The sequence below is a fragment of the Pezoporus occidentalis genome, unplaced genomic scaffold, assembly GCF_034315485.1.
Source record: "Pezoporus occidentalis ecotype Australia unplaced genomic scaffold, CSIRO_AGI_Poc_V1 ctg25, whole genome shotgun sequence".
NCBI classification, from domain to species: domain Eukaryota; kingdom Metazoa; phylum Chordata; class Aves; order Psittaciformes; family Psittacidae; genus Pezoporus; species Pezoporus occidentalis.
The window spans coordinates 3825001-3849781 of record NW_026914394.1 but is presented as its reverse complement, the minus strand read 5'-3'; the positions used below and the strand labels follow the sequence as shown (position 1 = coordinate 3849781).

The 24781-nt window shown below is 35.8% G+C and overlaps 1 protein-coding gene across 1 annotated transcript in view; it reads left to right on the top strand.

The window, feature by feature from the left end:
* FAF1 (Fas associated factor 1) overlaps window positions 1-24781 on the top strand; it is a 170758-nt gene that overhangs the window by 65232 nt on the left and 80745 nt on the right. Inside the window, exon 8 of the mRNA XM_062623203.1 lies at window positions 20374-20460. Within this exon, the coding sequence (XP_062479187.1) occupies window positions 20374-20460 (87 nt within the window). The remainder of the gene's footprint in view (window positions 1-20373; window positions 20461-24781) is intronic.

The following is a 24781-nucleotide window of genomic DNA, read 5'->3' as shown; positions in this document are numbered from 1 at the left end:
AAAGCTGTTTCTGTGAGGAGTTACTGAGTACAATGCTTGCACATCAGCTTTTCAAACAGAGACCAAATTTTCACTGATTGTTATATGAGTATCAGATGGAAATTGTTGACTTCTGTAGTTCAATAAAATTACACTTAGAATTTAGAAAAGATGTATTTTTCCATTTTGGGGGCCTTTTTGTTGATATATATTCTATACACTGAATTTGCATAACTATGAGTATTCTTGTGGTTCAGAGGAGGAGCTGTTAAACAGTTGTTTTATTAACATCTCAGGGAAAAACCAGGCAGAATAGCTGAACATGTAAATGAGCAGCTTGTGATGCTATAACTTGTCAAATAACCATTGATGTGGTATAGCTGAGCAAACTGTTTCAGTGTGTGCATATACAGTAGGTATTTCTCTCCAAATTAATATTTGCATTTGAAATATGTGTGTAGTGCAAATACATGAGAAGTATATAATAATTAATAATATTTTGTGTTTGATGTTTACATGTTATGTGCTCTGCATTTTAATTCTTAACATTATCAGCTGCTTTAATCATCTTGAATTAGTGTTCCCAATGTATTGATTCAAAGGGATTTATTACTTCATTATTAATGTTTGATAGGCATTTATAGCCTTGAAACAGGTTGGGTTTGGTCAGTAGTTAGGTGGCAATTTTTGAGGTTGTGATTTTGTTCTTTGAAATCTCAGGCCGTTATAAAACTCCTATGCCACCTTTCTGAATGTTTTGAGTTGTGATGAGAGAAACTTCCAGAATAGGACAGCACTTTAATAGTGTTTTACATCTTAGAACTGTGCATCTTAGAACTTTTACGTCTTAGAGCTCTGTGCCAGAGTAGTACGTAGTATTAAAATAAAGACGTACCTCTAATCTGCTTTAGTTAAACCAATGTGAACTGTTGTATCAGTGTTCTTATTTTAAGGGCAGCTTGTTCTACTTTAACATAAACTGAAGAGGAATTAGATGAAGTGAAAGCCAAGTAAAGCTTGGCCTTGGTTGAGGTAACCTGCATTAGTTAATATATTGCAAATAAATACTAGGAAACAAAAAAATTTGGTCTCTCTCAAGTCCCATCTTCACTATGCAAGCAAGTAGAAGCTACAGGCTATACTAAAACTAGATGTACCAGTTGTAAAGTAGTAAAGTAACTGCAAATACTATAATGCCAAATGTGGAATGTGAAACAAATGTCATAAGCCTGCTCTTCTATTATGCTCCTATTGTCTTAGTGTAATGAGCTTAAAGTTTTCCCTCTGAAGTGGCACATATTCAAGTGTATAAATAAGGACTTTGATTTGAGGACCTTTTACAGTCTCTCTCAATTATGATGTAACAAAAAATTATTACCTTTATAATAATATGGAGTAAAGGAAAAAGTGGCATGTTCTTCAAGGTATTTAGGATCCACTCCTGAATTTCTTTCCATGATGATTTTCTTGTTCAGCCAAAAGGATTCCTTTGACTTTGGTTGGTTTCATAGACAAAAATATGCCTCTCAGACTTTTCTTTAAAGCTTTCTTTTTCAGTTCCTTGCATTCTTTTGTTCTTCCATTTGTGAATTATGGCTAACTTTAATGCAGGTGCAATAAGGAGAAAAAGTCAGTTTTGTGCTCTCTTCTTTCATTGCTTGGCAATTCAAAGGTAATGTTACATTTGAAATTGTTATCCATCATAGATAAACACTTGTTTACTTCTAATTTCTGTAAACCTGCTACCCATGTTCCACCACTGTTAAAATGATGACTTGTTGGACAGTTTCTTTAGTTCATTTCCCAGTTTAGGGATGTGTGTCACTGTTGTAGAATAAATCTGAAAATACTCTACAGTATCATGAGGTTCATGGTGTTCTGGAAGAGTTGTGTTGCAGCAATTCTGTGATCTTAGGCAATGGAGTCAGAGCGATGGAGCAGTGTTTATGCAAAACAAAATTAGCTCTCTTTCCAAAATGCACCTTAAGATAGCTTCTTTTCCTAGTTATTTTATAAAACAATGAAGACCTTGTAGCACCAGAAATATAGGGAAATCCTGCCTTTCTGTCTGCTTGCACTAATAGGATATAGGTCCCACAAGGTTGGTGTTCATTTGGAGTCGTGTCCTGCTGCCCTCCTTGTAGACATGTCCCCAGAGCTTGAGGGTGGGAGGGGGAGGAGAAGAGGATGAGCTGTTCTCAGCAGCCGTTTGCCCTTAGACTTCTGTTTTGGATCCTAGCAGGGAGTCAGTGTCATTTTATAGCTGTATTTAACTCCCTGTCATCCTGCTCCCCTCTTCCTCCCCATGTGCTGCTTTGAAGGCAGCCCCTGGGGTCAGCAGCAGCCTGGCTTCTGCAGGAGCTGAGCCGCCGCATGGAAAGGGAGCCCAAGATGTGGTGCAGAAGCAGGAGCTAGGCAGACCTGTCAATGGCTTTCTTCCCCCCCCGAGTGTTAATTGTGGTCACAAAAGTTAAGTGTTTCTGTAAAATTAACATCTTGGTATTATGTATTTATTTTCCACCATGTAGCTTCAATGTCAAGTTTACCCAGCAGACAAGTCAAAACAAGAATATTATATTCTAACTGCTGCTACAGCAAGTCTCAGCCTGGGATCTCAGAAAATCACAGTGTTCGTTCTGGTTAGCAGCTAATAGGAAACAATAAAGATTTAGGGTTCAGAATTTAATTGGCACTGATGTTGATGCAGGAAGAACAACTGCACACAGTTTATTCTTGTGAAGCTTTATTGATTCTTTTTAAAAGGAAAGCTCTGATGAAAGTAAAAAGAGGCGTTTAATTTGCAAGTATTTCTACACAGTTTTCATTCTGTAATGTGCCTTTCTGTCTTTCTCTATCCCTGCACAGTAAACAGGCCTTAAGATCTTCTGATTCAGAGACAGACACTGAAAAACAGAAGCATAAGGTTGTAATTTCTACTGTTCAACGTCTTTATTTACATGATGCTGGAGCTTTCTTAGAGGTTACATTTACACCTTTCCCAAGGCTAATGTCTGATGTGCATTTGTAAGTTTGCTTTAAGATAATGTGACATTAGTGTATCCTCAAAATCTCCATCACGGATTCAAATCTTTTAGTGACCTATTTCCAAGGATCAGATCTGGAATCAGATCTGGAGTATTGCTCTTGATGAGGTTGTGATATGAACAGAAGTCTTCCCATTTTTCTAACATTACCTGTATACCAAAGTCTAGAAAAAGGATCTTCTTTTTTGTCACTTACACAAGTGATCTTTTGAATTGCAGTGAGTAACTGAGGATATTTCTTCAAGTATAGGCTTGATTCTGTGTTTTCGGATTCTGCAACAAGGTTGAAAATATGTAACAGAATGAACTGCAGATGATTTTGAATGACTTCCTGCTTTGTTGCAAACCATGATAGAGTCCTCAGGGTATCATCAGTGGCAAAGCCTCCATAGGTGGTCCTGTATTCTGTAGCTGGTATCTTAGTCTCTACTTTCAAAACAGTTTTGAAGATTTTGGAAAGGAGCTACCTATTTCCCTGCAGTCTGATCTGTCCATTTTGTCCATAGCTTTGGTGACAGATTGCACACATGTCCTCTGGTCTAAAATTACACTTTCAAATGCCTGTCTCTGTGACACCATTACCTGCAGCTCTTGGCTTTTTGTTGGCTTTCTGCCATCCCAGCAACCTTTTTTTTTCCTGCTGTTTTTCAGGAATTCGTTTTCATAAGACGTTTGCAGGGAGGCCTTTTCCAGGTCTTCTAATCCATTGGGATTTGACAGCGGCCTCTTATTTCAAGGGAAGAGGATTTTACAGAAACTATTCCAAATATCTAAAATGAATATAAGATGAAAATACTTACCTTTAAAATAGGGTGCCTGAATGCCTTTATTTTCACGTTCATGTAGAGAGTTCTGAAGTTACTGAACTTGAGTTTCACTGCTTGAGGAGGTCAGTCTGGGCCTGATTCCTGTCTCTTCATTGCAGCTCATTTCATGCCCAAGAACTATTCTTGACTCTGAATATGTCAGGAACACAAAGCTACAACATACATTTACCAGATTTATTGTCAGCAGTCACCCCATCCATGTGATGGGATGATTGCTACATGGCTTTCTGTCCTTTTTCTGTTGATTGGTGGTAAGTGCCAGCTCACTCACCCAAGCAGAATCACCAGCTCTTTATAGAATGTTTCTCAGCTGTTGATAGCCTGCTGAAGCCTCACTATCCCAGTGTCATGGTGATAATCGCATGTTAACAAGAACGTTCACAGACTTGACTTTTCTCTTAGAAAGCATTTGGTCTTTCAGAAAGGCCTGTTCTCTTCTCGTCCACCTGTTTGAGTGCCCAAAGGTCATTTGCCCAGTTGATTCAGAACATTTCTGACAAATGAGACCTGGAAAAATATCCTCAAAACTTTACAGGTTGTGCTTACTCAAGACTGATCTCTAAGCTCCAGAAACAACAAAAGTGCTACTAAATGTGTTCCAGACCTTTTATCCTGTCTGTAATATCCATTCTTGATCTGTTGGATGTGCTTCTAATTAATTTCCTTCTAAGTGTTCTCACATGGATCATGAAAGAGGTGATTACAATTTTACTTCTCTTTTCACAATTGAAACAATTTTAGATCCAGGATATATTCTCTCTGCAGGTGAATGACCAGCAAAATCCCCTAAATTCTTCAAATGTCAGTGTTGTTCTTGATGGACTGTTACAGGTTTGTCTTCTCCATCTGAGGTCCATGACCTTGTGATGTATGTGGATGCTTTTAGGGTTAGAGGGTGCTTGTTTGTCTCCAGTAATGGATGTTCGTCACAATAGGTCGAAGTAGTCCAGGAGCTGAATGGCCTCGGTGTTGGTAGAAGTCTAGATCCTTCTCTGTCATGACAACATACTCCTAAGAGATACTGGACTATTTCCTGGATCTTAGACTGCAGAGCTCTCAGATCTCTTAGCTACCCAATAAGTCTTTGTCATCTCGGCCCATTACCCATTAGTAGAAGCAAGAAAATTTACTGCTCAAAGCAGATCATCTTGGTTGCTATTAAATAACTGTCCTTTCTGGGCAGAGGTTTCCTTTGCCATTGTTGCAGTGAGAAAAAACATCTTGCAGGATGTGAAAAATAATGACTTGGTGTAACTCTCTTGTTGTTATAACAGAATAATAAACAAGACTGCGCAGGAGCAATTCATTACTCTTTTCCTTTCAAGTGCATAAAAGAAAAACAGAGCTGAAAATATTTCTTTGGGAGATACTGAAATACCTCATTAGATCTTTCTTTTTATTGGCTATTGAGGTGATAATTCTGTAACAGGAATGAAAGTGAGGATAAATTTTGCTTTGATTTGTAGAAATGTGTTAATTTGAGCTGAATAGATCTTTTCTGATCTTAAGATTTGTTATCTGTGAGTATTGTTTTGTAATACATAGTTTCGAGTTTTATTTTAGAGAAAAAGTAGTTCTGGTAGGGACTTTGTTAATTCTGTGCACCACTGGATGTATTTTGGGGGAAATGAGTAGCTGAGGTTTTAATAACCTGCAACTTAAATAATTTTTTCATTAAATGGAGTAGTGTTCACTGCCTGTTTAATAGTTACAGAGCTGCATTTCGAGCTAAGACTGAAAAACACAAAGGAAATAATATGTATGTTTAATTGAGTTAACCTTTCTTCAAATCTTTCTGTTTCAGTAAAATGACAAGTTTGCACAGTAGAATAGTGAAAATGGTCAGAACAGCTTCATGTTAGCTCTTTTTCTGAAGTGCTCATTGAATTTTCCGTTGTTCTTCAGCATATGAAAGGAATCTACAGAAGAGGTAACTCCCTGTAGTGTTTTGGTCAAACATTAATGAAATTGCTCTTAGTTATATATTCAAGAAATATTGACCCCTGCCTTCATGAAACAGCTTTGTTTTTTAGATCAGCATGTGGTTTCTGGGTTACTCCAGCTAGACAATTCTCTAAGGTGGCCACCACTGAAGATACAGTGAATAAATTCTTGTTGCATCAAGAGAGACTCAGTTGTTCACTCCTCTTAGAAGAACAAGGTCATGTAGTTCTCTTTAAAAACCAAAAGTTCCAAAAGAAAATTGTGATTTTGGTGTTGTGGACTCTTTATATTTTTAATTTAGCTGGTCCAATTTTGGAAGCCCATCCAGTTCAGGAGGAGCATCTGAAGTTGCAGAACTAGAGACTTAGTTGTTTTACTTGTCCAAATAGTACTTGGATGGGAGACTGCCTGGGAATGAGGTATGGCATGCCCATGTTATCCGTTCAGGCTGAGAGTTAAAAGCACAATACTACACCAGCTACTAAGAAGGAGAAAAATGACTGCTACTTCTGAACCCAGGACAGTATGTAAATTTTGGTGTCTCACACAGATCCCGAGAGGTTTGCAGGTAATCTTCCTAATCAAAACATGTTTCCTAATAGCAGTTTCATTTGAATAACCTGGAAATCAGCAGGGGGTAAGAATGGACAGACTCATCCCCTGTCTTGAAAAAATTAAGGTTGAAAACTTTTCTTACGAGGTTTCACCCTATGAAGAATGCTCTTGTTTAGACAGCTTCTGAGACTTGTTTTTCGGTCAGTTTTTCTGTTGTAAATGCAGTTCAAGCATGTGAAACAGCTTTTGTCAGGGGGGTGCACCAGTATGCCTTTGATAAAAAGGTTAGGTTCAGCAAACCAGGACTTCTTTTCTCCATAAAAGGTTTGATGCTTGTAAATAAAACTTCCTCATTGGAGAGGCTTCCAGATAATTTTTATCCCCAAATTGTTTCATGTACCAGTTTTATAGAGTTCACAGTTATTGTTTTTTCTCATTCTCCAGTAGTGTTTTCCATTCATCTTCCTGTGTCTGTACTTGCGTGGAACTCAAGACACCAGGTTTTCCATTGTTGCGCTAAGCTTATTGTGTTGATTTTAACTGTTCATAATATTTTCTGTCATTTGATAACTTCTAATAGAGGGCAAGAGTTGGAAATATCCCTTTATGTCCTGCACATCGAATAATGTTTTTTTGACAACTTAAAACTTACTAGTTTGCTTTCCCCATCATCTTTTTATACCTTACAAATACATACAACTAATGTACACCTACTACTAGTTCAAGTGCTGACTTGTTTGGGGAAAGACTTAAAGAAGTAAGAACCAGGGAGATTGGAGATTGGGGTTCTTAGTCAGGTTGCAGCTCTTCTTTTTGTGGCTCATCTTCCTTTTTAGATACAACTTGTTGGATGGCACAGGGAATAAAAAGACCATTTTTTGAGGAATTATGCTTAAAAATATTTAAATATGCTACAAATAGTGTTATGCGTGAAACAAAAAAAAATTGCATGGCTGCCTTTGGTAAAGATAAAAATTATATTTGGGTTGCACCTTAGCCTGATTAATTTTGTGAACAGAATTTCATCTCTTTTTCACTCACAGTCTTACTGTGAGTGAAACTTTTGAAAATCCTGATGAAGATCAATTTTCACCTTATCATAGAAGAGGAAGACAGGGGTATAGTTGACAAATACATACAGATGTTAATGATAATTATTCTTGTCCCTCATTCGGCAAAGTCTAAATATATTTTCACCTGTACTGCCACTACTGTTAAAGTGCAAACTGTGTCAACAAAAGGAAATGAAAAAGATAGAGGTCTTTGTATGTTTTATGTATTTTTAGTTCCTATGTTTAAAAAACAGAAGCAAATCTAATACCTGACTTGTCATCTTCTTGTTTTCTTGATTTTTTTTTTTTTTTATTTATTAGAAACCTATTTCATATTGACCTTGAATGCAAATAAAGATCTAGCTCGTAGAAGATGTGCTGATAAATTTCTGAAAGCTTTAAAACTGTTTCCAATGAAATTGTGTTTTGAACTCAAGTGCAAGGAAGCAGTGCTTTAAAATAATCTTTGTAACTCATTCTATATCATATAGAGAGAAATACATAATTTTTGTACATGTTAAATATGTTCTAAAAGAAGGATTTTTCTCTATCTTATTAAGTAAATGAGGGAGTTTTTTTGGTGGAAGATTCCATAGTTAAAGATGTAAACCAGCAATTTCTTGCTTCTATAGCACAACATAGTTCAGAGCTGAGATTAGAGAAACCCTGTAGAGTGGCTAATACTTGAGGGCATCCCCAACTAGAAAAGTATGTGAATTTAGGCATGGGAGGAAGGAAGGATCTGCTTTAAATTTAGTGTAGGGTCACTGAGTCTTAATGATAGATTAAACAAGGGAGGTGGAATAATGAATAGGGGTATGCAATGTGTAGCACTAATACCAGAAGTCCATGGTTTTCACTGGTTATTTAATGTCTTTTCCCATATGTTTCTGAATAGAGCAGGTTATGGCAGGGATGAGCTAAGGAATAGCTTTGTTAGTGAATTGTTAAATAAACTGAATTCACTTAAAAAAAAATGTATATAGGAGAGCTGTTTGTTAATACTGTAATCAGGCACCTTATATACATATTCCTTAAATGTAGCAATATTAGTAACTGTATTTGTAATCGATGTGTGGATGTTGATGCTGTGCAGATTGTCTGCATAGTTTTCAGTGTGAATCCAACAGCCATTCCTTGGTTAAAGCAGAAGTGAATTTCAGATTCTTTCTGAATATTGTTGATGTAAAGAAAAAGCCCAAAAGAAGTGGTAATTTGGTTGACATGAAAATGAAATGAAGGCAGTACCAAGAAATGCTTTTGTTAGTAGCAAGTTGACTAACAGCTCAGTAAACCTTGTTTCATAATTTATTTCAACTTGAATTCAGAATGTCATTAATAGACTATCTAATCAAACTCAACTACATAAAATAATGTAGTAAATTTATACAGTGGCTGAGAAGGACATCATGGTTTACTTCAATGTTGAGTCCATACTGAGTTCTCACATGGAAGAGTCTGCCAACTACCTGGTACCAAGAAGCTGGGGGAATGAACCAGGCCAACAGTTACTGGTGGGTTTCTGGGTAACACATGTAATACATAAGACCTTTCAGATTTGTGGCTCATCTTCCTTTTTAGATACAGCTTGTTGGCTGACACGGGGAATGAAAAGTGTTGCAGAGAGAGCCTACCCATCTCTCTTCACTAAGCAGCGGGCTTACTGTGAGCTTTAAGTGTAAAAGTGGTGGCTAAAGTAAAACATTGAGGTTAGAGGTATTGGAGGATTTCTCTTCATGAAAGTTCTACACAACTGAGATACTCTGCTTCCCCAAATTCATGGATTGAACTACTTAGTCATAAAATGTCTAAATTTGGAAATGGTTCCTAATTATTGACCATTTACAAAAAAGTGAATAGATTGTGTTGTCACTAGTAGCATTGCTCTCTCAGAAGAGAGTACTTTGTTCATTAGCGACAAGTAAAAAACCAATGACAAAATACTGATTTTATGATGTTCTATCCAGAACTGATAGGTTAAACCAAGGGTTGTTCCTAAAGCGTATGTGATTTGTGCATTTTTTTAAGATTGAAACTGAATCTGATTTTACTCTGGAATGTGTTTGGGTAGGGGTGGAGAAAGATACTGTTAGTCAATGAAATTTGTTAAGGAGAATATGCCTTGGTATCATAATCTGAGTTGGGGAGGGAGTCAGTGTCTCTTTGGACCAAAGTGGAAATAAATTTGGAAGAGGGAAAGTTAGTTGTTCTGTTTTTAATGGTTTGGGTTTTTTTTTCTCAATTTTTGTGTGGTTCTATTTTTTCCCATTGGATACAAATGGTGCTCTTAAATGCAGCAAGAATTGGACATCTGACTTCCATTCACGTTGTTAGTTCCTAAAATGACCATTTATTTTATCATTCATTGATACGACTGATTACTTCTGAAACCCATGAAAATGCTCAAGTAGGGAAGTGATGAAAGACCAGTGTATGTTTTTGTCATGCTTAAGGCTGTTACAAATGAAGAGGAGGGTGGTTTTCTTCAAATAAATTTGTCTAAATTTTTCTTTTGTTCAGATCATGACAGCCATGAGAATGTAACAGATCTACTTTCTACTGCAAGAGTCACATCAGCTCTCTCTTTTACTTCTAATGAGAATTCAAACCCTAGAAATAATCTTTAAGGTCCTTATGACTGGGAACCAGACTATATCCAAAATATTCACTATGCTATAACTCCTTAAGACAACTAGTTCTTTAAAAAGGAAACAAAACAGCCAATACAACCTCCAGGAAAGCATGATACAGACTTGGTATGAAGCCTTAGTGAGGAGCTCATGCGCTGATTCCTGACAAAGGAAGTAGAAGAGATTGAAAGATGGGAACTGTAAAATTACTCTTGCTTGTGCAGTGATCTGAATATATGCATGTGATAAGAACAAAGTAGGATCAAACCTGTGTAACTCTCATATAGGTTTGTTTTCTTGCTTCCCAGCCATTGTTCATATATTACCAGTATTGACTGTAGCTTCTGAAAAGTTTGAGATGTTGGGAAGCACAGAGTGTATTTAGTAGTTGTGTTTTCATACCAATTTCAAATAGCTTGGCTCAAAGTTACTAATCTCGGTCATTCCTTAACTTCATGATCAGTGAAAGTCAATGTGTATTTTTCTCCAAGTTATTGATTTGATTACTGAGATTAATGTATTAGGATTACCTATTAAGTCTGCCAAGTATCAATCCATATGAAATTGTTCCTTGACTCCTGATGATCTCTCTCATCTGGTTAGCCCAGATTCAAACTGTTACACTGGTGCAGTCTTCTGTTGCATTTCATAGACCAGCTGTTTCAGCTAGTGGTTTTCATATGGCTTTTTTTTTTAACTCCAAAGATCAGACAACTGATCTTAACAGTTACGCTTTTCTAATATGTAGTGTTTTCTTATCAGTCTTTCATGGCTTCTTCCCAGAGGTACCCTTATTCAGCTTGCATATTCCTTGTTACATCTATCTAGCTTCAGCTTTGTTACAGCTTCATACGCTGCTGCAGCAGAGTCCAAAATAACCCTCTGGTTTGCACATAATTTTCCTACCCTGCTTTGTGAAGCACTCTGAAATCTTCCAGAAGGTTGTTAACTAAAATAATTTTTCTGTAGCAAAACTGAGGTCTTATTTTTTCTGCCAGATGCAGGATCCTGCATGAGTATTGGCCTCCAAAGTTTGGCCCATTATTTTTAAAGAGGTCTTAAAATGTTAATTTTTAGTGGAAATAAAATACCTGATGTTTGGCAATATATCAACATTTTAGGACCTAAAAGCAGCTGGAATTGGGATAGTAGCATTAACAATCTGGTTTGGTAATTTTCTTGATTTTTACAGGAAATATATACCCTTCCTTGGGGGAACAATGTTAGAAACTGTATTTACCCTTTATGTTGCAATTGAGTGTGTTGTCAAAAGGATAGTTGCATCTTGATAGTGATCTGGTGACATATGTCTCAGTAGCAGTTGCCTGTTGTCTTTCCTAATGTGCATAAAGGTCAGTTAAAGGTTTCCACAGAGCTCTGATTTTTTTCATTTAGGTTAGTAATAAGTATATTGTCCTAAATGACCATTCCTACTGAGTGGAAAAACAAACCAGGACTTCAAAATGTATCTTTTCTGTGTCAGTGCACTATATGTAGAACAAACAAACAAACAAAAAACTTCAAGTAGTATCATCAGTTTTATTTTGTTAGTAGGAGTCTTTTAAGGCATTTTCAAGTAAATTCGTAAAATTGTTTTGGCAGTAAGTCTTTGTTGTTTGATCTCTTTTAACCCTAATCACATCTTCCTTTCAATCTCTAATGTCACAGCTAGCTCACACTCTCATTCTTCTATACCCTATTTCAACCTCCTGCTTGTGTGCTGCTAAAATGATTTTTTTTTTTCTTCTCTCCACCCTTTTTTTTTCCTTTATTTTTTTTTAATACTCGTGTCTCTTGCTTCAATTTCTTAAGAATGTGTTTTCCCTTCTTCCTCTATAGGAATTTGTTTCTTCTTTTAACCTTCTATTAAAAAATTCAAAGGGTCATGTGGTTTTAAGTTCAGAGGGGATTATCACAATTAGGTCTCCTAGGCACTACAAGCAATGAATAATAATAATTATGTAGGCTGAACCTGTGCACAGTGCAGGCCATATAGCAGCAACTGGTAACTTCTGCATCAAGTTCAGAAGACTGGAACTTGTATTTAGCAGTAACACTCCTCTAGAAGGTAGTTAATTTAGAGTATTTAAGGCTGGAGATCTGCAAGGAGGTTTCTTATTCCACAGAATTAAAATGTGCATGTGTGGTGGCAGAAAACTAAGGCACTCAAAAGTAAAAGAACATTTCAAAGATAATGAAACAGTTCTAGGTAGAATTTGAATATAGTGAATAATATAACGTAGTGAATATACTTAATGTTGACCACTTGCTGCAGCCCAGGTAAAGGCCACCTCCAAAGCAGTGGCAAAAAGTAGTATGTATGTGGTAACTTGAAGAGAGCTCAGATTAATTATCAAACCTCAAACCTTGTCTGGGCAGGGAGCTGAAGTCAGGAAGAAGTCCTGCTAAATCTTTGAGGGAACACCTCATGTACTTGGAGCATCCATCTTAGATTATTTTGTGGGTATAGATATATGACATGAGGCAATCAGAAGTTCACATGTCAAAAGATTCAGTAAAGTTTAGTTGAAGCTTTGCTTTTATTTTCTGTTTCAAAAAAAATGCACAAAAATATGCTAATATTACCCAGTGAATCATTTTTTATTGTAGGTTGTAGTAAGATACTGACTTGGCACAGACCTATTAAAAAAGGCCAAATGACATCCAAGAAAGGTTGGTTTAAAAGTAGTTAAAAATATGAGGTCCAGGGAATGAAATAGCGAATAATGAAATATTAATAATTGTGAAATTTCTGAATGTAGTTTATTCACAGAGTTATTTCTGTTGCTGAAGGGAAGCTGCCAAATGCTCTTTACAAAACGTAATGAGTTGTAGATGTCATTACATTTCATCAATTTTTAAATCATCTAGTGATTAATAAACTAGATAGGCTTGGTAACAACCTCCAGTTAAGAAAAAAATCTATATTATTTGGAGAAGTGTTACAGCTTAGAAATATAGTTGCTCAATGAAGCTATAAAGTGAGTAGGTAGAGTCTCTCAGCGTTAGAAGTAGACAGAACATAGCCAACCAGCTTAGGAAACCCCCTCCCCGCAGTTTGTTGTTTGAATTCTGGACAATTAAAGTGTGCCAGTAGTATTTCCCATAAATAACTAGGACTATCTGTAGTCCTTCAGAATTTACATCAGTAAAATGGAATTAACATTTTTGGTTTGGATTTCGTTTGATGACTCACTACGATATAAATTTGGGGGGGGAATGAGGCTGTAATTGCTTAGTTGGGGAATAAAGAATCTATATGTCTTTCTTTAAGTGGTACTGGTGAGTCTGCCCTTATACCTAGGATCTTATTTTCCTAAATGAGATGGTTTTTACTAAGATTATGATGGTGAATCATCTCTCTGTTTAAGTTTTGTCTGTTTATGGATTCTTTCTCCTGAAAATTTTCCTCCCTCCCCCGTTTAAAAATGCGTAATAACAAAATAATACATTAGCTTTGCATTTATTTATTCAGCCACTTAAACTTTCTTAGTAGATACCTGTTTCTTCTTGCCTCATCCCAAATTGGAAATAATGTGGATTATGTTAAAGTATTCATTTTAATCCCTAGGTATATGAAGATCTAACTCTACCTTGCCAACAGTGAGAGGCAAAACCATGTACTTCAATCTCTTTTCTAGGTACTGAAATTAAAGAGTTGGAAGCATCAAAAAATGTATTTGCTGGGTTTTGCTTGGTGTTTAATGTGACTTAATTGTCTTTGTTTGAACTCTTACCAGCAAAATGTCACAAAAATCAGACATCATTTTCAAAAGCTAAGTTAATTTGAATCCTTGAGTGTGAGTTGAACAAGCTTTCTAATGAAGATACTGGCACAGTGTTTACTGAGTACTACAGTACAATATAACCCATTTTTAATAGCAGCTTAAACTGGGTTTATTTTGGTTCAAACACTGTTCCATGCACTGTAAAGTGGAAGTTGGATGATTAGTGGCTTTTCTGTCCATAAGTTGTGTTTCCTTGCAAGAAAGTGGTACACGAAAACAAAGTGGACAATTTTCTACTGATATTTTTTTGTGTTATAACTTGCCGATGAATTCTGCTTTGTATGTGGCTGGTGTACAGTGGACATTCAGGTTCCTTTAGGAAGGTGTGAAATTGCATATTATTTTTAATTTTAAAAATTAAACTTATAATTAGAGGGAAAAGAATACTACTTTAAGAAGTTATACAAGTTTTGGTGCTCTTATTTGTTTTGGTTTAACTTGTGAGAGAATAAGCAAGGGATGTGTTTCAGACATTGAATTAAAACCAATTATGTTAGAATTTAATGCATTTTATTCTGTATTAAGCATTTATTTAAACATCTGTATTAAAAACATTTCAAAGCTTTAGCCTTCTAAAAGGGAAAACTTCATAAATGAGACCACATAAATAAATGGATGAATAAATGATTCAGACCAGAATCTTCTCAGGGCTATTAAAAAGCAAAAACAGTGATTGGAAGGAAGAGCTGTGAAATAAAAAAATAATTGGAGAATGTATTATAGTAAAACATACATTTGAGTTCTTGTGTATTTCATAAAAGTGCTGAATCACAACTGACTTTTGGTTGGCAAGCTTGGACAGGAGAGGAGTTCTTTTGCATTCAGTATAGATTTTAAATACTTAGGTTGGAAGTGTATTTTTTGCATTAGACTGCAATAGAGTGAATTGAATATATGTGCAAATGTAAATAGTTACCGTAGCATAGTGAGTCTTCCTTGGAGAATTTGGTATGAATTCTTGAGAAGCAGATGCCATTATTGTGGCATCTCAATTCACTAATTGAAAGTATTCCATAATTCAAACTTCAGTCAGCTGCTAGAAAGAGAGGCTGGTTATCATTTGATGTCTTTAGAATTGCATTATTGTTTATAAAGTAAAGCCTACACTAAAATTAAAATTTGCTCATTTAAATATCCTTTGTTCTTTATGTTTTACTCTAGTTTACTGTGTTTTGGAAATACAGAGAGGCAAACAAAATTTTTCATGGAGCAGACATATACCATTCCCATCAAAGGAATCTTGCATAAAGGGACCTGAAAGTTCTGGTTTGGGTGCTAATGCTGGTTGTGGTTCATACAGTATGTTACTTGCTATATATGAATATATCCTACTTGTGAGTTGCTGGCTAGAAATTACTGCACATGCCGTTTTTTGAAGTTAAGAAATTCAGTTTCTCATTGACTGCTGGTAGCATTTTCCTGATAAAATCCAAAATACTTTCTCTCTGCTATGGGGAAATTTTAAATATGGATCCCTTATTTTAATTTTCTCTCCTAGCTTCTTCCATTTCTGTCCTGTGTCTTTATTATTACTTTGAAGCAAATCTATTGCGATAGGTTGTGGCAGAGATGCTAAATCAGAAATTCTTTCTAGTTTTAAATCTCTATCTTTTTAATAGTTCTTGTTGATCCATAGCTAACTGATATTGCCCTTTTATCTGACACATCTTTTTGTTCATAACTATTGATAACATTATCTTTTCAAATACATTACTTTGTCACTTCCCTATGCTTAGAAACCTGGTAGAGTCTGTCTTTGCTTCCAATGTATTACTGCCAGATTCCCAGTGCCCTTTGCTATCTGTCAGTGGAATTTTGTCTGGCAGAGATGTTAAGGCTTGAAGACTATTGCTTTAGCTGGGTTTGCCTCCTTTCTTTCCATCTTTCTCCACCAAAATGCTTCTCCTTACTTCACATTTCTTTCACATTTCTTTCTATTTTTGCCCCATCCATATCATTGCTATCCCCTGAATGTTTTGCTTGGCTTCTCTGTTACAATGTCAAAGTCAAGATTCTCGCTTTACCATCAGTGCCCCATGCAACCTTGCTCTGTCTGCATCTGATCTCATTTCCCTGCATCCCCCAACTCGCATTCCACATTCCTCACAGTCCTCTGACTTTATTGCTCCTTTTGTCTGCCTTTCATGCACTCATTTTTGCACTGTCTTTCATGCTGCCTATGTGCCTGGAACAGTCTTTAGCATCTCAGCCAATTTACAGCTTTGCATAAATTATATTTAATAATAAGACTAACAAAAGTTCATTATCTACATTATTTCAATTAACTTTGTACCTGTATAAGCAGAAAACAGCCTGAGGGAAACTACTGTTAAACTTTGTTGTGATTTGTTGTGATTCAAAGGTACAGATTCAGGCATGACAGTTCTTTGATGATTCAGCATAAATTTATATTTTAACAATTTGGTAGGTGTTAGATAATGTTTTTTACAGTAGATTTCAGGTTTTTCTAATTCAGAGACAGAAAATAACTACTTATTCCTAAGTGAAACCGCCGTAAGGTTGTCATCCTCACATTTACCTGGTAGAGATTTCTTACCCTGTGATGCATTTTACTTTATTTTTTCTTGACTAATATGGATGTGGAAGGGCTTTGAATGCTGGATTAACTTCATATCTACAAACAAAATGTATCTTCTCTGTTTAACCTTACTTTTAGAGCAATGTACTAATCTGCTTAAAAAAAAGCCAGTGAAAGATAAGAAAATGCGACTCTGCCTGTATCTGCGAACTTTTGTTGGTGTGTTGGCTACTTTGACATATAGGTTTTCTTAAAATATTGAGTTGTTTAATATTTTAACTCCCTTCTAAATAGTAGAAGGGAGTTAAGGTAAAACTTCATGTGCTTCTCAAGCACCAATTTATAGCTGCAAGGCAGGGCATTCTGCAGGAATCATACGTAATTTTCCGAGTAAAATTGCATCTGGAATATATGGGGTATTTGGTTTAAATGGTGGCATTGATACTGTTCACAGCTGAGTTGTGGAACCAAATAGATGTGCCTTTACTTTGTTTTTAAATGATCTCATATATTCTGGAGATTATAATCCCAAGGGTGGCTGCCATAGTAATGTGCCAGTCACCATGGCATCTGAACATTATGAAAAGAAATTGTGGGCTGCACAAAGACAATACCACCAATGCGTATTTCAGACTGATCAAAGGTGGGGGACCAAGAAGTTTGCCAATAAATGTAGCTCAGTGGATGGCACTAGAAGTTAGAGTTCTCTTTATACAGATTTTAACAGATTTCAGTCCTTCTATTAATATAATGTGGATTTATAAATAAAAACTTTAACACAGACTTCATTCATTTACTGTACTAACTTTCAGCTGCATGAAGAGTATGGGTGTGGGTTTGTGTTTCACTGGCCTAATGAAGAAGCAGTTTATGATTCTGTTTTATACAGTTTTTTTCCTCCTTACCGAATTTTTAATTTTAAACTGAAATTAAGTCACTTCATGAAGAAAAGGGGTTTTCTGGGCTCAACTGGCAAATACTCTCAGTCTTTAAAACATTTTGCAGTCTGCTTTTGTAATACTATTCTAATTATCAAAAGAACCTAAAATTAAATCGTTATTTAAAAGCAAGCTTATTTTATCTTAAGTAATTGATTGTGGCTTGTTGTTTGAAAGAGGACTACTTTGGCATGAATTCCAAATCCAGTTGTGATCTTAACTCCAGCAGTTTGTTTAATCAAACATTACCCTAATAAGTCTTACACGGTCCCCTACCCAACCAGGCCTGCCTGTAACAACTAGTTTATTCTGCGACAAGTTGCTCAACAGATGTCATTCTGGTAGAACAATGCAGCAGAATACTTGTGCGTTGGCTAAAATTACTTCAACTTTGATCACTTTTGTCCAGCACATCAGTCTGGCATTGTGCTTTATACCAACATAACACTTTACCCCGAGCATGCCTTTCAAGCTTAGAATAGCAGAGGAATGTTATTGAATTCAGTGCAGTTACAGATGAGTTAATGAAAGAAGGGAAATACTGTTTTTTTCATAATGCCTTTCTGTTGTACTTGGGACTTAAAAGGGAATTTGAGGAATGTGACTTCTGAGTTATTTATTTTTACTTCTGAGGGCTTTTTGAAAACAATATTATGTAGTTCTCTTGATCCCACGTTTCATTACTGAAGTTGCACTGGTTATTTGAATGTAGCTCATCTGAGAGTTTTATATTGTGAAAATAATAAGCCTTTTTGGGGTGTGACTGGAGAGCAGTTATCTCACAGGGACAGTTTATCCTGGTTTTTAATGAGAGAAAACTAAAATAGTTACAACCGTATTTTTGTGATCACAGATCAATAGCGTTACATTTTGATGGGCTGTTTTGGGGTCAGTTCAGAGTAATGACATCTCTTTACCTTGACACTGCTGTGAAACAAATACCGCACAGCAGGCTACCTTCTTGTTAAGAAGCAGTGCATATATCAGTGCTATAGAGTACAATCTTCCATTATTCCATTTTTCATAGGTGTGTGTACATATGTGCAAATATCTAAGGATTTACCGTACATGTGTATTTGAAATCAATTAAAATGTTTTTGATAAGTGATATATATGTATTTTTTAAAGCATGAAACATACATATGAGGAAGCACTAATATGAAGTCCATTTTAATTGCTAATTATTTCAGTATCCTATGTCTAAAATATGTTTGTTGTTTTATTTTGTTAAATTAAAATATGGTTGTAATTTTTCAGTTGAATCTTAGTTACCAGATCAGTCTTCCTGCAAAAACCCATGAACAAAAGCAGTATTAACGTAGAGGCTATTTGATGTATATATGATTTACCAGTTTAAAAAAATAAATGAAAGGAGACATATCTTAATGACTCTTAACATATACAATGAGTGTACAGCTGAGCTAAAAAAACAACCCAAATATATGTCATGATACTGAAATGTCTGGATAAGGAACCCACATGGTCAGACTTTAATCCTTACTGAGATGTAGACCCAAGAGTTAGAAGTAATGTATTTTGCTCTTGGGTAATAAATTGAAGCAATTGTTTTCCACTCATCTGTGCAGAGTATTTATATTTGTAAAGCTTTAAACTGGTAGTATTGAAATTACTATCCACCTAGCATATATATAAAACTATCCAGAAATGTGAGACAGTTCTTCACAGTTTTTACTAAGGGGCACTGTAATAGTGTGAAATACTACTACTATAAGTAGTGAGAATGAGCAACAATAATTGAATGGATGATCTGAGAATTGGAAATACAGTAAGAGCACTGTACTTTGTGTAGATGTGGCATTTTCTGTAAGTTAGTCTTATCCATCTGCCTTAACAACTTTTGGTTAATGTGTCAAAGACTGGGTTCTTGTGTCTGTTGGCATTAGACTGTTACCGCCCTCTTAGAGCTGGGAGTGGGATGCATAACTTTGACTTCCTCAGATACTCTGTCTAGCCAATGGCCATGTAAAATATTAGTAAGGTGTATCAAATCTCACTTGTATCAGTTTGAGAATGCTTTTCTGGACGTAGTGTAGGTTGTTGAGATCTGTACTTGGACGTCGACCTGTAAAGGTATGGGAAGACCTTGTATTCTTGTGTAGCTTTCTGAAAGACAAACCAAAAGCCAACATTGCTCTCTTTCAGTGGTTTGTTGTTTACAGTTCTGGTCGAGCTGGGCAATATTTACATGAGCTGGTTGCTTGTGTGGTCTTGACATTCGGGTATAAGACATTATTCAGAATTTGAGGTATCAGTCTCTAGCCCAAGTACAAAAATACATCTTTTTGTAATGTAAATAATTGCTTATCACAAAACCTCTGATAAAATATGCCAGCTTTTTTATCCCTGTTAATGTTTTTTTGTGGAAAGAGTTATGTAACTCTTGTGTTTTGCATCATTATTCCTGTATTCCGAATTCCCAGTTCTTTCTTCTTTTCCCCCTCCCTTCCTCCTGACAACCATCATGTTAAAATGATTAGTAGTATCAACTTTTATCTTAATAGCACAAGAAAGGGGTTGATGTAAACATTAGTTTGTTTGCATTTGGTTAATAAACATTTGAAACATGCTGTCTTCATTGGAAATGTGCTTCTTAACTTGTTTTCATGTTTAACAGACTCACCTTTATTTTTGAATCTCATTTAAGGAACTTTTAAAGAAAATAGGTGCATTTCTCATTGCATTAGCTGTAACATAGACTAGCAAAACCTGTGAAGATTTTTGCTACCTTCTGCTTTCCTTCTGTTTCATTACTTTGCAATACTTTTTACAGTGAAAATTTGTATTATGAGTTCTTTTACATATTTATGATACTTGAAGTAATAATGAATCGTTATGAATATTTTATAGATTTAATTTTTGTTTTCCTTTGACGTAGTTTAATTGCTTTTGGCAGTACTGTGTGAGAACTTGTGAGCGTTGGGAGGAACCTATTTTACAATAATTAGAAAACAATGCACACAAAAATAATGGGATTACGATGAAAATAATGCAGTGTGCCTGTATTGCTTTTGTTAGGACAAGCTCTGATTTTTTTAAGCTTTTAATTCTTTCACCAGGTAAAGCGGAATGTCTACGACCTAACTAGCATCCCTGTCCGTCACCAGTTATGGGAAGGGTGGCCACCTTCTGCCACAGACGACTCGGTAAGTAGCTTTGGTTAAAGTCTTGGATTACTGAAGCACATGGAAATTATTCATGTGCATCTAATTCACTGAATGCTTTTGACAAGAAGAAATGTTTACTGTAAGGGTGGTGAGTCAGGGAGGTTACCCAGAGAAGCTGTGGCTGTCCCATCCGTGGCAGTGTTCAAGGCTAGGTTGGACTGGATTGCAGCAACCTGGTCTAGTGGAAGATGCCCCTGCTCATGGCAGGGGATTGGAACTGGATGAGCTTTAAGGTCCTTTCCAAACCAAACCATTCTGTGATATGTTCCTAGACTGAAGCAAGGCTGCACAACACTTTGGAAACTGAAGTCTATTGCAGTGACTGAACTTCAGGAAAAAAAGCCATTGGAGTGCGTGTTAGGTATTTTGCTCAGTTCACCAGTAAACTGCTTAAACCTGTATCTGGCTTTAAGCAGGAGGTGTTCCTGTTAAAATTGGTGGGGAGCTTCACTTGCTTTTCAAGTATCTACTTTGGTTCTTGCTGGAGTAGTTAGAATTTATGGATATCTGCAAGATTATATTTTGAAATGGTAAATAATATGAATACAGTACAATATGTATTCAATTCTCGACCATGTTGCAGGTTTTAGTGTTGCTGCTGCTCAGAAATGCAAGGAAATAGTAGCTGAGATCAGTAACTAACTGTGAATTGTTTACAAATTCATGAAATTGTGGAATTTAACTGCAGAAATCCATTAGAGTTGCTTCCTTGCATGGTTGTCCCTACAGTGTGTTTAACAGCACATCTTTCAGTTTTGTGCAGATAATTTTCTTCCAGTAGTATGTTCCCAATACCAGCCAGGGAGGTCCAACTTTAATAAAACAGAAAAACAAAACAAACAACAAAACAAAGTAACCCCTAAAAGGCTGAAGTAATGATGTAGTTATGTTGTATGTTTATTTTCTGACCTGAGAAAAGTGCAGAAAAATAAAGCATTTCTACTTTTATAACATTCATTTAAACTAGGAGTTGAACCTGAGTATTCTACAAAGTGAAAGCAGAACTGGCTTTGCTTTCTCTGCATGTTGCCGTTATCTTTAATGCATTACTTCCGTGTGCATTTCTATTCTTTACCTGTAAAGGCAGAATTACTATCTTGTATTGCTCTGGGGAAAGTATTTATGCCAACCAAAGCACCCCAACAACCCGAACAAACAAAACAAAAAAGCCAAAGACTGTCTGAATTTCTAGTATACTTGTGAGGTATATCTGTGGTAGTGTTTGCAGAAACAGTAGTTAAGTTTGGGAGAGGTGGGTAAATCTATGTCCTTGTATTCAGGAGCATATCTAAGTTGATATGCAGGATCTGAACTAACAACATGGTGTCATGCGGTAATTACAGTCTTTGGAATGTGGATCCATTTTAATGTTTTATTAGTTTACATTAGCTCAAAAAAGAATTGGAAACTCAACACTTCTAATCTGTTTTCCCACAGCTGTTAGGTTTTCCCTTATTCCCCCCTCCCTTTCTTTTGAATAGGATACCTCACATATGTAAAACTCATAAATCTGTTTTAAATCTGTTTTTACAAGTGACATTGTTGCAGGTGAATTTTCCCCTATTCATCTTTAATGAAATTGGTGAATGTTGAGTCATCTGCTCCAAAGCTCACTGCTCGAGTCTGGTGGAGCTCAGACTTGTCAGCTGTGTAAACAGATTTGAATGTGTTAGCAACAAAAACATAATTAATTTCTCTCTAAAATTAGAGGCCATAGCTTACTATTTATAAAGATTTAATGTTAGCAGTGACTATCTATGGTTCTGTGACCCGAACATTTTTTCCATTGCAAATAAGAAATATTTAGTAATAATTGCTTTAATAATTAGTCACGATGTCTTTAGTTGAGTGGCAGATTTTTAAAATCACTTCTTCCATCATGAGTTTTTAATTTGCTGCATTGTATAGTGCTCCATTGCAATTAAAGAGTTAAAGAAAGACTTGATTGAAATACTTTTTCATGTACATGTTATGCAGCATAAGAAATACTTTGTAATACCACAGGAGGTTTTTGCAGTGCAGTTCTCGTTAACCTTTGGCTTAGCAAACAGGACAACTAAATAGACTTCACATAATTGGATTCCTGTATCATCCTGAGTCTCTTATGAACCTGACAGACTACAGTCTTCTGACATTATCAAGAAATTTAGTGGAGTCAATAGTCATTTAAAACATTGTTGCCTCATCTCCCTTCAGAGTCAAGATAGTTCTCTGCGTGTACTATCTAATGAAATATGGGATACTGTATGAATTGTCGATAACTCTTTCCGCTCCTTTTGCACACTTTCACCGGGGAAATGGGTATCAAAACCTCCACACGCAGGAGAATGTTTTCATGCTGTGACAGTTTGACTGTGGGAAACGAGGCATGTGTACTCTATGGAAATTAATTTCACCATTTGCAAGGACATATTTTTAGCTTTTATTGTGCCTCAATAGTTTTAACACCACAGATTATATCTGTTCTGCTCATTAAAGTTCAAAGTAAATGGATGAGTTTTAAATCATTCTTTTTTAACAAGTTTACGTAAGTAAAACTTTGATTATGTTAAAGGCTTAATTTATCTATTTTGGGGTATATATCATCAACTGATATAATGAAGTCTTGAAAATTATCCCAGAAAAGAAATAATTATAATTTGATTTAAATAGAGTCAAAGTTTGTTCTCACTTTTGATTTTGGATTTTGGAACAACCTTAACATTGCTGAGCTTGTAAAATGAGAACTAAGCCAGAGTAATTTACTAAAATTTCTGAAATGTATCCCATTTCTCTTTGCTATATTGACTGAACTTCTAAACTTAAACTTGTAATTACTGCTATTGCCAAGTGGAATGAGCCATCTTCAAATACATGTTCACTTAAAAAAAAACAAACCCTAAATCTGAGATCAGTCGTAGGGGGTGTTTTGTTACAGTTTTTGCATGGAAACATTATGATTTAATTCATAGAAGTACAGATAACCTTTTGGGTGTTAGATTTACACATTTCTGTTTGAAGTGAAACTTTTTTCCCCTATGAGGTCACTGGTTTTTGGTTTATTTCCATAGGATGAGTTTTTGTCCCTGATGTTTTGGGTGATTTTTCGTAGCATAGAACAGCAACACTCAATATGAAAAGGAGGAGGAGGGAGGTTGCTTTTGTGCTGCTTTTGTTCTCAGCATTTAAGCTACAACTTTTTTCCTGATTGGTTCATTGTTCTTAGTCATTTCAGCATAGGAATTAGAAATCCCTGCTTCATAAGTAATGACAGAAAGCTTGCCAAAATGAAATGTATTTTTGCATTGAAAAGATATAAAAGGTTTAGGATGTGGTTTCAGGAGGGGAGAGAGGAGAAAGGCAAAGACAGAAGATAAGTGCCCTGTGTTGTTGATGTGCATCGCACACAGATCCTGTGCAGAGGAACTCAGCATCTCTCCCTCTACCTACTGTAGCAGCACTTTGTTTCCCTAAACTGTACAGTTGGTCAAGACCACATATCCTCATTTCAAGACAAGTAACCATACTTCATTGTATGGAAAAGCGTTGGATATTAATTTAGGTAGAAGTAGGTCTATACAGACAAGCTATTTGGCTGTGCTGCTGAAGAGTCATTTTAGACATGATGTGTGTAGCCACTAATGTGTTGAGGTTCTGCATCATCTCCTGTGAACGTGACCGCCTTCAGTTCTGTGATGGCTGTAGCACTTGAGGTTTATGTTCCTTAGCTGAGCTTAATAAAGACTTCCAGTTTATAGTCAGAATTCTCAAACACTTATGTATGATCTAATTAGCACTGCTGTTATATTTAGCTATTTCATTGCTAAGTACTAAGCACAATCTGTCTGCACAGATAGACATTATGAATGCTGATAAATAGTGTTCTGGTTCAAAGTCAAACCATTTATGACACTTTTTGGCTGATCTCCAGATTTTTGACGAGGTTGAGTATTAAGCAGCTGAGTAATTAGTATTTGGGAGTATATATTTCTTTCCTTTCCCAGGTCTTATAATTCTGAACAGAAAGTTCATTACCACATGCTGTCATTTTGATATGAAAACAAGTTGCAAGGTTTACATACACTGGCTGTTTAATTGTAATGGATGCTATGTCTGCATTTACTGTATTTGGAATTTTCCCCCTGAACTGATGAATAGTCCTGACAGAGAAAGTGCCCATTGATCAGAAATGTAAATTTAATTATATTTAAATTAAAATGCATGCATAATAAGGAAATACCCAACCATTTTTTTTGTGTGTGAGAATATCATAATTATAATTTGGATTGTCCATCATGTTAATTAGTTTGTGTGTTCCTTT